Raw genomic sequence first — 14641 nt, forward strand, 5'->3', positions numbered from 1 at the left:
TTCCATTTTGTACAACTCCAGGAGGGTCCTTGTCCAGCAGGGTCCTTGTAGTTGCTAGATGAGATGCTTCCTAATTCATGAATCCCTTTCTTATAGTCAATTCAATCTTCAAATTTACTTGGTTGATTTTTTTTAACATAGACAATAGTTTTGAGATAAAGAAATTGATATTCAACAAATGATTATTTTTCTAAAATCTCATTGCAAATTAGTAGCAAAGCCAAAATTTGAAAGATTTGCATAACTCCAAGCCCAGTATTCTGTAACCATGGCTGGAGACCTATATATTAAGAAAAGAAACTTCAGTTCAAGCAAATATTATTTCTCCAGTAAAACTGACACTGATGCTTATATTAAAAATACAACTCAAGACTCAAGTAATTATTTTTCATAAAAAATTACATATATGCTACTGTCTGTTATGCATTATAATAGACGACTGTTTTCTTAGTAATGCACTAGCTATACCTGTTATCTCCAAGAAGTTTACGTTTTAGTGCTGGAAATAAGTGGATAAAGGAAAATTATACAGTGAGTACATACTTAAATAGGAATATATACTGGGAATTAGAGGGCCACGTAAAACAGACAACAAATCCTGGATGAGTAAATGAAAGACAAGAAGAAATAAGGGAGAAAGAGGAGATAATTCTAGGCAAAAATTATCAAAAGGTCTGCAGATGAAGGAAAAAAAATATCCTCCTAGGAAAACATCAAGTAGTTTACTCTGTTTGGGGCTTAGCATTTCTGGAGTGTGTTAATAGCTGCTGGGAAGAAGTTGAAATAGAAAATAGGAAAGGTAAAGTCAACATAAGAAAGTCCAAACCTGTAGAGAATTTTTATAAGTTTATTTGAACCAAACTTACAACATATGCCAGAGCAAGATCTCAAATGCTCCGGAGAATAATAGTTTTTCAGCTTCTTTTGTGCATTTAAATTGAGGGAACATAAGGAAGATTAAATGGAGGTGGAAGAAAGCAAAGCAGACATTAGATTATAGGATACTTGACAAGATTAGGTCTCTCTTGGGGGTGGTTATGCTTACTCCAAAGGTGTGTTAACCTAGATTCCAAAAGCAGTGGAGAGGATTTGTTTAAGGCAAAGATACTTTTTACTTTTAGTAAAAAGTGATGTGCCTAGATATGACTACCAACCATTTACCTGCCCAGTTAGGAATTTATGATCAGATCACCCTGTGAGGGTTTCCATAGAGCCCCTATTTTCGTCCACAGTAAGATGAGGCCAGTTCATGAAGGGGCTGGTATACCATTTATGCTAAATGAAGAGTCACTGGATTTTTTTTGTTCCATGAGGGCATTTTAAATCATTTTTTTATTTTTCAGTTACAGTTAACATAATATTATATCAATTTCAGGTTTACATTCCAGTGATTAGACATTATATAACTTACTAAGTGATCACCCCAATAAATCTTGTACTCATCTGATACTATACATACCCTTTAACAATTCATATAACACTGGTTTGGTGGTGATGAACTCCATTATGTTTTTCTTGTCTGGGAAGCTCTTTATTTGACCTTCAGTTCTAAATGATAGCTTTTTTGAGTAGAGAAATCTTGGTTTTAGGTCCTTTTCATCACTTTGAATATTTCTTACCACTCCCTTCTGGCCTGCAAAGTTTCTGTTGGGAAATCAGCTGACAGTCTATGGGAGTTCCTCTGTAGATAACTAGCTGCTTTTCTCATGCTGCCTTTTAAAAATATATATATATATATTTTTATTGATTTCAGAGAGGAAGGAAGAGGGAGAAGAGAATAGAAAAATGAATGATGAGAGAGAATCATTGATCGGCTGTCTCCTGCACACCCCAACTGGGAATCAAGCCCGCAACACAGACATATGCCCTGACCAGGATTTGAACTGTGACCTTCTGGTTCATAGGTTTATGCTCAGACACTGAGCACTACTCTTGCTGCTTTTAAGATCCTCTCCTTGTCTATAATATTTTTTTATTTTAACCATGATGTGTAAGCCACTTTGGCTTCATGTTGTTTGGGACTCTATGCTTTCTGGACTTGTATGTCTATTTCCTTCACCAAGTTATGGAAGTTTTGTCATTATTTTTTCAAATAGTTTTTCAATTTCTTGCTCTCTCTCTCTTCTCCTTCTGGTATCCCCATGATGCAAATGTGGGTACATTTGAAGTTGTCCCAGAGGCTCCTTACACTATTTTCATTTGGGGGGGGAATGATTCCTTGTTTTCTATTTGCTTTTCTGATTGGGTATTTTTTGCTATTCTGATTGGATAAATTGATTCACAACATCATCTACTCTACTGTTGATTTACTGTAAATTATTCATCATTTCGGTTAATGTATCTTTCATTTCTGAAAGGTTCTGTTTTATAGTTTCCATATCTTCTCTTATGCTGTTGAAGTTTTCACTGAATTCCTTGAATGCCGGAAGCCGGTCTATCCTTGCTGCTTGACACAGTTGCTGCAGGAAAGAAACATCTGCACAGCATATGTTTCAAGGGACCTGGCGTATATAGCATACTGTTCTTAATATGTTTGCTCCCCTTAGCGCTGTGTGTTTTAACCAAGGCCACCTCTCCGAGAAAGGTTGTTTCCCCAGGTAGGAATGTTTCCCTGAAGTCAGGGAGGGGATGCCTCTCCTAGAAAGGTTGTTTCCCCAGGTAGGAATTTTTCCCTGAAGTTAGGGAGGGGATGAAACTCCTTAACTAAGTGCCAGGCTGGTAGTTAATCACTACAAACAATCATGCTTAAGCTACATAATCTTTACTCCCTGGAATGGAGATAAGAAACACCCTAACCTTTGTAATAGAAATTGACAGGATTAAAATCAACTGGGATAAATACGGATGTAACAAGACAATAAACAGCAGAACCTCTCTGGAGATGGAGACCAGAACTTGGCTGGAGATCCTGGCTAGGCTGCTGATCAACTGAACGCTGTCTCCGTGTCATTCCTTCTTCGCCGACTCCGTCCACACCTTTGGGGACCCCTGGACCTGCTGGGGTTGGACCCCGGCACTTGAACATCCATATAACCACTATTGCTTCTATTTTATTTAGCTCTTTTTTTCTGGATATTTCTCCTGTTTTCTCATTTTGGACCTATTTCTTTGTCTTCACGTTTTGACAGCTTCCCTATGTTTGTTTCTATGTATTAGGTAGCGATACTACATCTACCAGACTTGGTAAAGTGGCCCTGTTGTAATAAGTGTCCTATAGGGCCCAGTGGCACAGCCTCCTCAGCCTGTGTGGCTATGTGCACTGTCCTAGTGTAGCTGAGCCTTCATAGTCACTGAATGTCTCTGGGAAGGATAGATCCCCAGACTGATCAACTGTGACTACAGCACAGCTACTGTGCAGGTGTCGACCCTGGACATGATTCAGGGTGGCTTTAGTGCTTACTGAGTCTGCCCCTTGAGTGTGCAGCTCCTTGAGGTGGTAGGGTTGTAATAGAGAGTGGTTTGAAGTTGTCTATTGGGTCCAGTGGCTCTGGGGCCTCCTGGGAGATGTAAGGCCAGCCAGCACCTGTGTACTTCCCGGGGCTACCTGGCATGACCACAGAGCAATCTGCAGATGGCTGTTACTTGACATGGAGGTGCCCAGTAGAGGCCAAACTGCAAACCACGGTGTGCTGCAAATAGTGCAGGGCCCTTAGAAAGAGGTAGGGGATATTCAGAAGCCAGATGAGCCATTTGTATGAAAACCACTGGAAATGGCTTGGGGCAAGATCTCAGGGAATCACTAGGGAAGGACAAACAGGATGAACCAGGTTGATGGACACTCAGATATGGCATCATCCTGCCAGCTCTGTGGAGAGGGGGGCAGGTCTCAAAAAAAGAACAATAAACTGTGCCAACACTTTCGTCTGGCAGAAAGAAGTTCTCACCCATTGACTCTCATTCTGATGCCAGACAATGCTGTTCCTCCCCTATTTCCCTGGTTCCTTTCAAGCTTCTGCCCCAGTGCTGGAGCTTGGAAGGAGTGAGTCTCAATAAGTTCTTGCATGGGCTCCTTAAGATTAACTGCCTGGGACTCCAGCAGCCCTATCTCTCACTCAGCCATAATCCAAGCTGGTTTTTACAACCAGAGTTATGGAGACTTCTCTTCCTGGCTCTGGAACCTTTGGCTGTGAGGCCTGGTGTGGTGCTGGAACACCTTGCTACTCAGGGGAGACATATGCAGCTGAGATATTCCTCCGGATTTTTATCCACCACATGTGCTGTGGCACCAGCTCATTCTGTGTCTCCAGCTCCTCCTACCAGTCTCCATGTAACTTCTTCTTTAAATTCCTAGTTGTATGATTCAGCTAGATTTGAGGCAGTTGTGAATGATGGCTATTCTGTAATTTAGTTGTAATTTTGATGTGGTTGTGGGAGGATTTGAGAACTTTTAATAAGATGCAAGTCAAGTTATAAAAAGTTAATAAAATCCCTAAATTCAAAAACTCTCTTCAACACTATAATTTGGCACCAGCTGATGGCAATAATCTACTCTAACTTAAACATTGATGAGGATGATCCTGGGTGCACTGCATGGCTAGAATTTTTAGAGTACTGGAATCATTTCCAGGAATGTCTCAAAAATTTAGCAATTTTTTCATTAGTTCAATTCCAGGTTAATGAGGCAACACACTAGTCTTGAAAAATATAGACTCAATATCCATCTCTCCACTTTCTAAGTCACAGATACCTGTCCTTTCCTATTTATCCCTCCCTTCCTGAGGGGGGGGGGGGGGAGGGGGCAAAAAAAAGAAAGAAATATACCCAGCCTCATTTAGATCTAAGTTTGCATTATCCCAGGGTAATAACCATGACGTATATCTGGGTAATAACCATGACGTATATCTTTAGGGGTTCTATTGTACTAAAATGTGACCTTGGCTTTATCTATATATATAAAAGGCTAACATGCAAAGTGTCCCCTCAGGAGTTCAACCAGGAGACCGGGAATTTGATCGCTCCCTATGACATGCACTGACCACCAGGGAGCCACGTGGAACATTGAGGGCGAACAGTGGTGCTGAGGAAGTGAGGAAAGGAGGAGGTGGAGGAAACTGCATGGTGGTGGCATGCGGGTGGGCAGCAAGGGAAGGAGGAAGTGGGGAGGCAGGGAAGCGAGGAATCTGATCGGTCAGGCCTAGGGACCCTACCTGTGCATGAATTTTGTGCACTGGGCCTCTAGTAAAAAACAATAGAGGTCTGGAAGATCATTAGAAAATATTAAAAATTGTTAAAAATTAAAACAATATTATTGGCTAGATTATTAATGAATAAATATTTTATGTCTTCTATTTTTCAACATAAGAAAGTAAGATAGGGGTTATTCCCCATGTTTATTTTTTTCTACTCTGCTGTTTTATAAGCTCTTACCATGAGTATTTATAAGTATGAATAAACAGAAGGAAAAAAACACCATAAATTTGCTTGAGTCTTTTCTATTGAATTGGTTTCCCACAATTTTGGAGTAAGTCAATTTTGCACTGTGGCTCCTTTCCCTTTATCTTAATTATGAGGAAATACTGAAAAAGAATCTTAAAAGAAAGCAGCAGTAAAAAATTGATTGTTTTCCTATTTACAAGTGTTGCAAAAAACAACAACAACAAAATTAAATATGCAAGTTCTTGATTCGAAATGGCAATTCATCCAAAGGTAGAAACTAAGAGAAACTAATATGTCACTTTGACCAATTATTAAATTAATTCATTTATACTTTAAAACAGAACACTGCTTTCCCCTTTCACTTTACTCCCCCACTATTTAATCACTAAAAATTCAGCTCTTTCATATCCAGGACCTACACCTAATTATAATTTAGAATAGCATTTATCTTTATACATTATAACCAAAAAAAAATGACGTATGTTTTTATGGCTCACATGTTTATAACTGTTGTGCTGCAATCAATAGAAATAATCCAATTTCATGAAATGAATAGGATAGATGAAATAGTGAAATACATAATACCAGTACGTATTACTTTAATTCATATAAACACAAAATTTTTAATATTACTATTTTTAAATCAACATTTCATAATGTGATTTGGGCAAAGTGATTACACACACACACTCACACACACATATGGGTGGGCAAGAGTAGGTTTAGAGTTGTTTGCATGGAAAGACATATGCAGGTTATGATTATTACAATAGCTTTATTAACTCTGTTCAGCATACTCACAACTGTAAACCTACTTTTGTCCACCATTGTAAATATAATTAAAGCTAAATTTGAACTAATTTATCCTGATTGACACTCAATAACATTCAATTTCACTAGAAAATATTTCAGCTTCTAATTTAGTTTCTCTGTGAAGCTGAAGCTAAAAACAGCTACTCAAAGGTTTAATTACTGGCCAATTTCTAGACGTCTGTGCTAAGCCTACACAGTAACAAGCTGATGCTAATAACCCATACATAAAGATCCTTCTTATTAAAATACAAATTAGGCCCCCCTCATGTTTATACATGTGTAAGTACAATTAATATTGCAGGCTTAGTTGGAAATAACACTGTTATAGTTAACCAACCATTGCAATACAATCAAATGAGATTTCAAATGCAATTGGAAAGATCAGTTCTATAGAAACAGCAGCAATTATTTCATGTGGAGCAATTAGTTTTCCAAATTCTTTTTTCCTTTTCCCACCTGCTCTTAAAAAAAAATTCGTCCATCATAAATGACCCGAAATGTCACCTTTAACACCCGTATGTTGTAAGGAGTCTTGAAAAGCAGCTGGCAGACATGGCTTATTTACAAATATGGTTTGAACTTGTAAATGCATGACCGCACAACTCTTAATCCATTTAGAGTGTATGCCCTTTGTTCCCTTAATTGTACATTCAATTGGGAATTGAGCTGGGGGAGAGTGTGAATTACATGATCTGTTTCTTGTTGCCAGCATTTTAGTACTTTGCCTTTTGTTCTTGTTGTTCGTGAGACTTCTCTACATTACACAGTAGGGAAAGTTAATCAACATTTTGCCTAAGCAATATTAATAAAACTGGCCTACTTAGACTTGAGGGAAGAATCAGAATATTATATTTCTTTTTGAAATGTTAATGTACCTCTTAGGAAATTATTTCTGCCTTCTAAATCATCTTCGTGTTAAATTATTGAAGGATGGCATTAAAGAAATATTGCTCTGATGCAAATAGTTAAATACCTCAAAAGATGAAAGTCTTATATAGTTTCAAAGAAGGACTTTTTAAAATAAGGTGGCATTTAACTTCAAATTAAACATTTTTAAGTGTTTAGTTAAGACATTGCTAAAATCTGCAATTGTTTTGTGAGCTCCCACAAAATAAGGGGAGATTTCATGGTACTGATTTCTAAGTTCCAACCAGAGCCAGGCACAAATTTTAATTAGATTTGTATAAATGGCCTGGAAGGAGTTGCTTAACCTTTCTATATATGAACTGAAGCATCATCTACTTTATCAACAATCAAAAATAGGAAAAGGGGAAAAGTATCTTATTTTTGCACTATTTACTTATTTGAGTCTGAAGGTTAGATAATCTTCATTCAGGTCCTATTCTTAAAATACAAAACCACCATTATCTGACCGTTCTATCAGCCATGGTATTTGAAAGGGAAGGACTCTTGTAAAGACGTTATGTATGACTGACATGGTAAGATATGGAAAATATGAATTCTCAGTGTGCAAACTGTGACAGACACATGTCCCCTGAATATCGTTCACAGTCTTTCAAGAGGAACTCAAAAAATGAGTTGACAGGTCTCTAAAGTGGCCGAATCTGTTTTTTCTTTAACAATCTATTTTAATGTCAATCAATATGTTCATATGTCCTAAATAAAGTGTGAGGTAATCTAGGGGGAAATTAAGAACAGAATTTGTTCAGGAATTCTCCACACTGTGACTACTATTTGCTAAGAACTCTTAACATTTACTGGGTAAAGTATTTATTTTCTATTTTACCCTATAAGATTTAGGCATGGCTTTTGTTTCATTATGGGACTAATTTGTCCTCTTGCATAAATTTTCCTAGCAGTGATTCTCATTGGATATAGACAATGAGAAAATAGATAATAGGAATTACATTTCAAGGTAATTTTTTCCACATTTTAACATCTGACAAGAAAGAATACAGATTCAAATTGCTGGTATATCATAATCTAATTGGCTTCTTTTTCCTTTCTTGGCAATAAATAAATGATAGAATGCCTTACAAATAATTATGGTTTGAATTCAATATAATATAATAATAGCTAACACACATTGAAAGTTTTTGTGACATCTACAATGGTCACCTATTACTTCCATCAGGAGAAATAAATCATTGCCAGAATGTTAATTTAGTGTTAATCAGCTTGATATCAAAAAGTTCACAATATATCTGGGGGAAAAAACATTATATCCACAGAACAGTAACATAATAATTGAAGAAAACAACACCAGTGATATAAAAGGCATTACTACATCCCTACTTGCCAAATTATTTTCAAACACATTGTTCCTTAGAGATCTAAAAATGACATACAACTAATCAATGACTATGTAAAATATTATCAAATTCCTTTAATTCAAAGAAAAGCTTTTTGAAAGCAATGGAATCTATATACAAAAGAAGCCAATCTGGATAAACTTGATTTTGGGGTGCTCAGAATTACTTGTGATTTAAACTAAAACAGAACCAATTTTACTACAGCAATTCTAGGCAGAATATATGGTCCAGCTTCACATCTATTATGTCTTACACAGGACTTTATATGTCACCTAGAGCGGGGGGGATTTGAAAATTAGTTAATCAAAAGGATACTTATTTGGGTAAATTACTTTGGCTGCATTTTGGTCTAATCAAAAAACAAAAATATTCAAGTTTCCTTTTATCTAAAAGTAACAACTACAATGTAAAATCTATATTGGATGAGTTTACAAATTGTCCTCAGTACTCAAAGGTTATCTTTTTTAATTTAATCATCGATTGTTTTCTTTATATATTATGGATGACAAATTGATCTTTTTTAACCTACCTATGTCAAACAATTGTGGACCAAGGCAGTAGCTACATGATGCCAATAAATCAAGCAATATGATCAATTTATGGACAGAATCAAACTGACAGTAGTGAGTCTCCACTTAGTAGACTAAGAGTTCAATAAATGAATACATTTTCCTTTCATATATAGTATAATCATACAAACACAAAGGAAACATGCTAATTACAGAACCTCGATTTAGTGTTCTATTGAAGCACAACTTTCTTAACCTTCAAATTTGAGATTTAGGTTTGCAAAACATTCAAATACAATTGAACAATACAATCAAACTGTTACTCATACTCGGTTCCTATTTTAACATGCTCAAAATGAACTGTCTATAATTTTTATGTAATCAGACACTAAAAAATGTTCAATATTAGTGAAAAGTTCAAATATGTAGCAGAAATATTTTAACTGACTATTAAAGATAGACTTTTTCACTGTCCCCCTTAGCTGTAAGAAGACAGATAATATATATACATAGATGATAGACAGATGATAGGTAGATAGATAGAAATCATTACAAGAATAATTTCTGCTATTTGTATAATTAGCACAATGAGTCTTGTTGAACAAAATAAGTTTACCAAAAAAAAAAAAAATACATTGAAAAGTTAATATAAGTTGGCATTTCTAAAAGTGGGGCAGAGTAGATGAAAGATTACTTCCAGCTAGCATGGAGCAAATTAAATTTCAAGAGGTTTAATACATTTATTCTCACTTTAATCACATTGTCCACTATAAAGGTGATTATCATATGCAAGTCGCTTCTCACAAACTCAGAATTTTAAAATGCCACTTGTTTTTCAACTAATATATCTACAAAGTTTATTCAGATATTGTACTGTAATGTTATTTTTTACTGTAATTAATTTTATAAATACCTTTGAGTATGGAAGAACATTTCAATGAACTCTTCTTTTTAAAAAATATAGAACATAAGCAGGAACATTTGGAATAACTTAATTGGCCCTGATTATCGAAAAGCAATATTTTTAAAGCAACAAACTATAGCTATATTTTGGTCCTATAAACCATAAGATTTCATCACTAAATAATATTAATGGAATGAAAACTATAAAGACACAGCGCATCATTTATTTAAACCAATTGGTAAAAAAAGGGTCCTTACTGCAAAATCCTCCCTCCACTGGTGGGCTGCTTGAACTTTCTCTGCTTCCAAAGCCAGGCGCTGAAAAGAAAACAATAAATCTTAGAATGAAAATGACCACATAAATATGTATTCATTATATAGTCTTTGGGTTTTGAAATCACTTATGAAGGCAAAAAAACAGAAGTGACTCCTTATTTATAATTCATAAAGTCTAAATGATTAAGTAATATAACCTACTGAAGTTGATAAACAGTACATCTATTTACCTTTTTAGTAATATAAGTAACGTACTACTCCTGAATACCATGAAGCTCATGGGCTCTGACATCATGGGCAGTAATGTCCCCTTCAAGTGCTTTCTATCAAAAACTAACATTTCAACCTGGGCAGTGTGGCTCAGAGGTCAGCCTATGAACCAGAAGGTCATGGTTCCGTTCCTTCAGGGCACATACCCAGATCCCGGGCTTGATACCCGGCAGGGGGTGTGCAGGAGGCAGCCGATCAATAATTCTCTCTCATCATTGATGTTTCAATCTCTCTCTCCTTCCCCCTTCTTCTCTGAAATAAATAAAAATATATGTAAGATATATAAATATATATAAGTATATGTATATTTTTATTCATAAAATTTCTTCATTTCTCTAGATTCTCATAAAATATATATATATACATATATATATATATATATATATATATTTAAAACGACTAACATTTTAGTTTTTAGAGAAAGCTTCAGTCAATAGATAGAGTATTTTAATCTTGGTAGGTTGTTGTTAGTACATTCCTGAATAGGATATCTATAATAATAAAAGCATAAAATGCTAATTAGACCACATGTCCTTCTGGACGACCTTCCTGACGAAGCCAGTGAGGAAAACCCGGGTCCTGGGTGCCTACTGGAGGCTGGAGGAAAGCCCGGGTCCCGGGTGCCAGCGGGAAGCCAGTGCCGGCAACTAGAGTAAGGAAGGTCTACTCTTGCACGAATTTCGTGCATCAGGCCTCTAGTATCCTATCTAATAAAAGAGAAACATGGTAATTAGTGTACGTCCGCTACCCTTCCCATTGGCTAATCAGCGAGATAGGCAAATTAAATGCCAGCCAAGATGGCGGCTGGCAGCCAGGCAGCTTGAAGTGAACATGGGGCTTGCTTGCTTCAGTGATGGAGGAAACCAACATTCCCCGCCTGCCTTAGCGGCCTCTGAGCTTGCAGTTTGAAACATTGTTACAAATATAGAAGCTAAACAAAACCCCAGAAACCTGATTTCAGCGAGCTGGGATCTCAGAGCTAGAGTTGATATAGTGTTTCGATTATAGAATCCAAACAAACCAGATACCTGCTTTCAGCAGAAGAGGCCTCAGAGCTGGAGCCAGAGCTAAAGCTGGCCCAGAATAAAAAAAAAGAAAAAAAGGAGCAGTTGGGAGCTTCAGTCACCCACCAGCCTGAAAACAGCCCTCAGCCCCTCACCCAGACTGGCCAGACACCCCAGTGGGGACCCCCACACTGAAGGGTGTGTGAGCAGCTGCAAACAGCCATCATCCTCTCACCCAGGCTGGCCAGGCACCCAAGCGGGACCCCCACCATGAAGGGTGTGTGACAAGCTGCAAACAGCCATCATCCCCTCACCCAGGCTGGCCAGGCACTCCAGTGAGGACCCCCACTCTGATCTAGGACATCCTTTAGGGGAAACCAGCTGACCTCCACCCGTGCACCAGGCCTCTATCATATTTTATATAGTAAAAGGGTAATATGCATCCCAGCACCGGGATCAGAGGAGCCGTGAGGCCTCCCAGCACCGGGATCAGCAGAGCTGAGAGGCCTCCTGGCACCAGAATCAGTGTGAAAGTGGGCAGCGCCCAAACCCCATGATCGCCCTGCGGCTCTGTGTGTGACAGGGGGCGGGGACACAACCTCCCTGTCCGCCCAGCTCTGTTCGTGACAGGAGAAGGTGCCCCAACCCCCTGATCAGCCCTGCTCTGTGCCTGATGGGGGGAGCTCCCCAACCCCCTGATCGCCCTGCGGCTCTGTGTGTGACAGGGTGGGGCACACCAACCCCCTGATCGGCCCTGCTCTGTGTGTGACAGGGGGCAGCGCCCCAACCCCCCTCCACAGGCCCTGCTCTATGTGTGATGGGGTAGAGCCATAACCTCCCCATCGGCCCTGCCTTGAGTGTGACAGGGGGCGGTGCCCCAGCCCCCCAATCGGCCCTACCCTGAGTTTGACTGAAGGTGGCATCGCAACCTGCTCTGTGCATGATAGGGGGTGGGGCCCCAGCTCCCCAATCAGCCCTGCTCTGAGCCCAACCAGGGGCTGCACCTAGGGATTGGGCCTGCCCTCTGTCACCCGGAAGCAGGACTAAGCCAGCAGGTCATTATCTCCCGAGGGGTCCCAGACTGCGAGAGGGCACAGGCCGGGCTGAGGGATCCTCCCTCCCCGCCGAGTGCACAAATTTTTGTGAACCGGGCCTCTAGTTTCTATATAAGCAGAAAGGAAATGACATTGAAAAATCATTAAATATACACTAAGCATTGTACTAGGCACTTTGTTACTATCATATTCCATTGTTTTTATTTTACCAAAAGTCACAACAATGTGATAATGTCCACCTTAATAGTTCTTTCTTAATAGAGCATTCTTAATAGTTCTTTCAGAGATAACCTGTGAGTAGTAGCAAGCTGTCACAATCGTCACACCTGAATATAGCTTCATTTACCTTCATTCTTATATACTAAATGAGTTAGAGAATTGTACACTGACTTATTTCCTTAGGCTGATGATAAGCTATCTATTGTCCATCTCCTAATACTTTTTGTAGGTAGATTATTTTTTTCCTTCTCTGGTGTTTAGGTTTTTCTCTTTGTAGTTCCTTGTGTTACTATTATGTTCTCCATGTTATAAGGTTTTACAAGAGACAGGAACATTTAGTGATTAAGAGTAAAGAGATTCAGCCAGACTACCTGGGTTTAAATACCAACCCTGCTGTATACTAGCTGTGCAAACTTAGAAAAAATTAAGTTTCTCCTCCCATTTTCTTATGTGAATAATGTGAGAATCTGCCTCATGGATTGTTCAAAGGATTAAATGAGTTATATGTATAACAGCTATGTAACTCTGAAGAGTAATTATGAATCTATTTGCACTCTGTGTCCATATGGGAAAAATAGCTTAGTGTGTGCATCTGTGGCCTGCCCTGCTTCCCCCCCGCCTCCACCCCCAATGCACACACACACACACACACACACACACAGTTAAAAGACAATGGCAGAAAGAAACAGGACAAATATAACATCAAATGCAGGGTGTTCCAAAAACATGTAGACCGACTTTAACAGCTGATAACTCACTTAATTTTCACTCCTTTCCAGGTTTAACTTATTTAAAATAATGGGTGAAGCCACACTAAACTTTGAACACAGAAAATTTATCCACTAGACTTTTTTTATGGAGATACATAAAAAATAAAGTTAACGGTACAAAACAGACAACAGTTGATGGACTGAGGGTGCACAGATACGAATAAAATGATTCTTGATATTTGTGATTCCATTGCTTCCTGCTATCAGCAGTGCCAGACCAGACAGTCCTCAGTTAGAAAACAGGTGCTGCCCTAACCGGTTTGGCTCAGTGGATGGAGTGTTGGCCTGCGGACTGAAGGGTCCCAGGTTCGATTTCCAGTCAAGGGCATGTACCTTGGTTGCGGGGACATCCCCAGTGGGGGGTGTGCAGGAGGCAGCTGATCGATGTTTCGCTCTCATCAATGTTTCTAACTCTCTATCCCTCTCCCTTCCTCTCTATAAAAAATCAATAAAATATATTTTTTAAAAAAGAAAACAGGTGCAGAAAAAAATAATTCTTCATTTCTGTAGATTCTCATAAATTGTTAAAATGGCCTGGCCAGCACTGCTCAGTGGTTGATAATTAACTTATGAACCAGGAGGACATGGTTCGATTCCCGGTCATATGCCCAGGTTTCGGGCTCGATCCCCAGTGTGGGGTGTGAAGGAGGTAGCCAATCAATGTTTCTCTTTCATCATTGATATTTCTGTCTCTTTCTCCCTCTCGCTTCTTCTCTGCAATCATTAAAAAAATATACATTTAAATTTTGAAAATGAACTGTATGTTAATAAACACTGACTTTATGATCATTCAAAGTGAGTATACATTTTGGGGGGACCCCACGTAATCAAGTTGAAGGTATTATACTCATTTACTAAGAGATAAATGATCAGGTTAGGTTTGTAAAAAGTACAAATCTCCTAGTGGTTCGCTGGTGCATGTGTTGAATCTTTCACAATGAACTATGCTTCAGAGTGTGCTCCTAGCAAATCCAGGCTACACTGGAAAATGGAAACAACCTTTAGAGCAGTTTTTTTATATTGGTGTATTGACCTCTATTCCCTGCTATTTAATATAATCTGTTCATTTTTCTACCTATTATGTAAGTATTATCCATGACTATAAACTATTAGCTAAAGGGAGATCTCAATTTAAGAGTCCCTAAGCTGAATTAAGAGGAAAATTGTCCAGCA

At 38.4% G+C, this 14641-nt stretch overlaps 1 protein-coding gene across 3 annotated transcripts in view; it reads right to left on the reverse strand.

Annotated features, from left to right (window-relative positions):
- Positions 1-14641, reverse strand: part of CACNA2D1 (calcium voltage-gated channel auxiliary subunit alpha2delta 1) — a 389241-nt gene that overhangs the window by 169383 nt on the left and 205217 nt on the right. For all 3 annotated transcript variants that reach the window (XM_081102325.1, XM_081102324.1, XM_081102326.1), the window contains exon 4: positions 10133-10192. In XM_081102325.1, the coding sequence (XP_080958451.1) occupies positions 10133-10192 (60 nt within the window). The remainder of the gene's footprint in view (positions 1-10132; positions 10193-14641) is intronic.

Source organism: Myotis nattereri, assembly GCF_964212035.1.
Source record: "Myotis nattereri genome assembly, chromosome: 11".
In the NCBI taxonomy this organism is placed as follows: domain Eukaryota; kingdom Metazoa; phylum Chordata; class Mammalia; order Chiroptera; family Vespertilionidae; genus Myotis; species Myotis nattereri.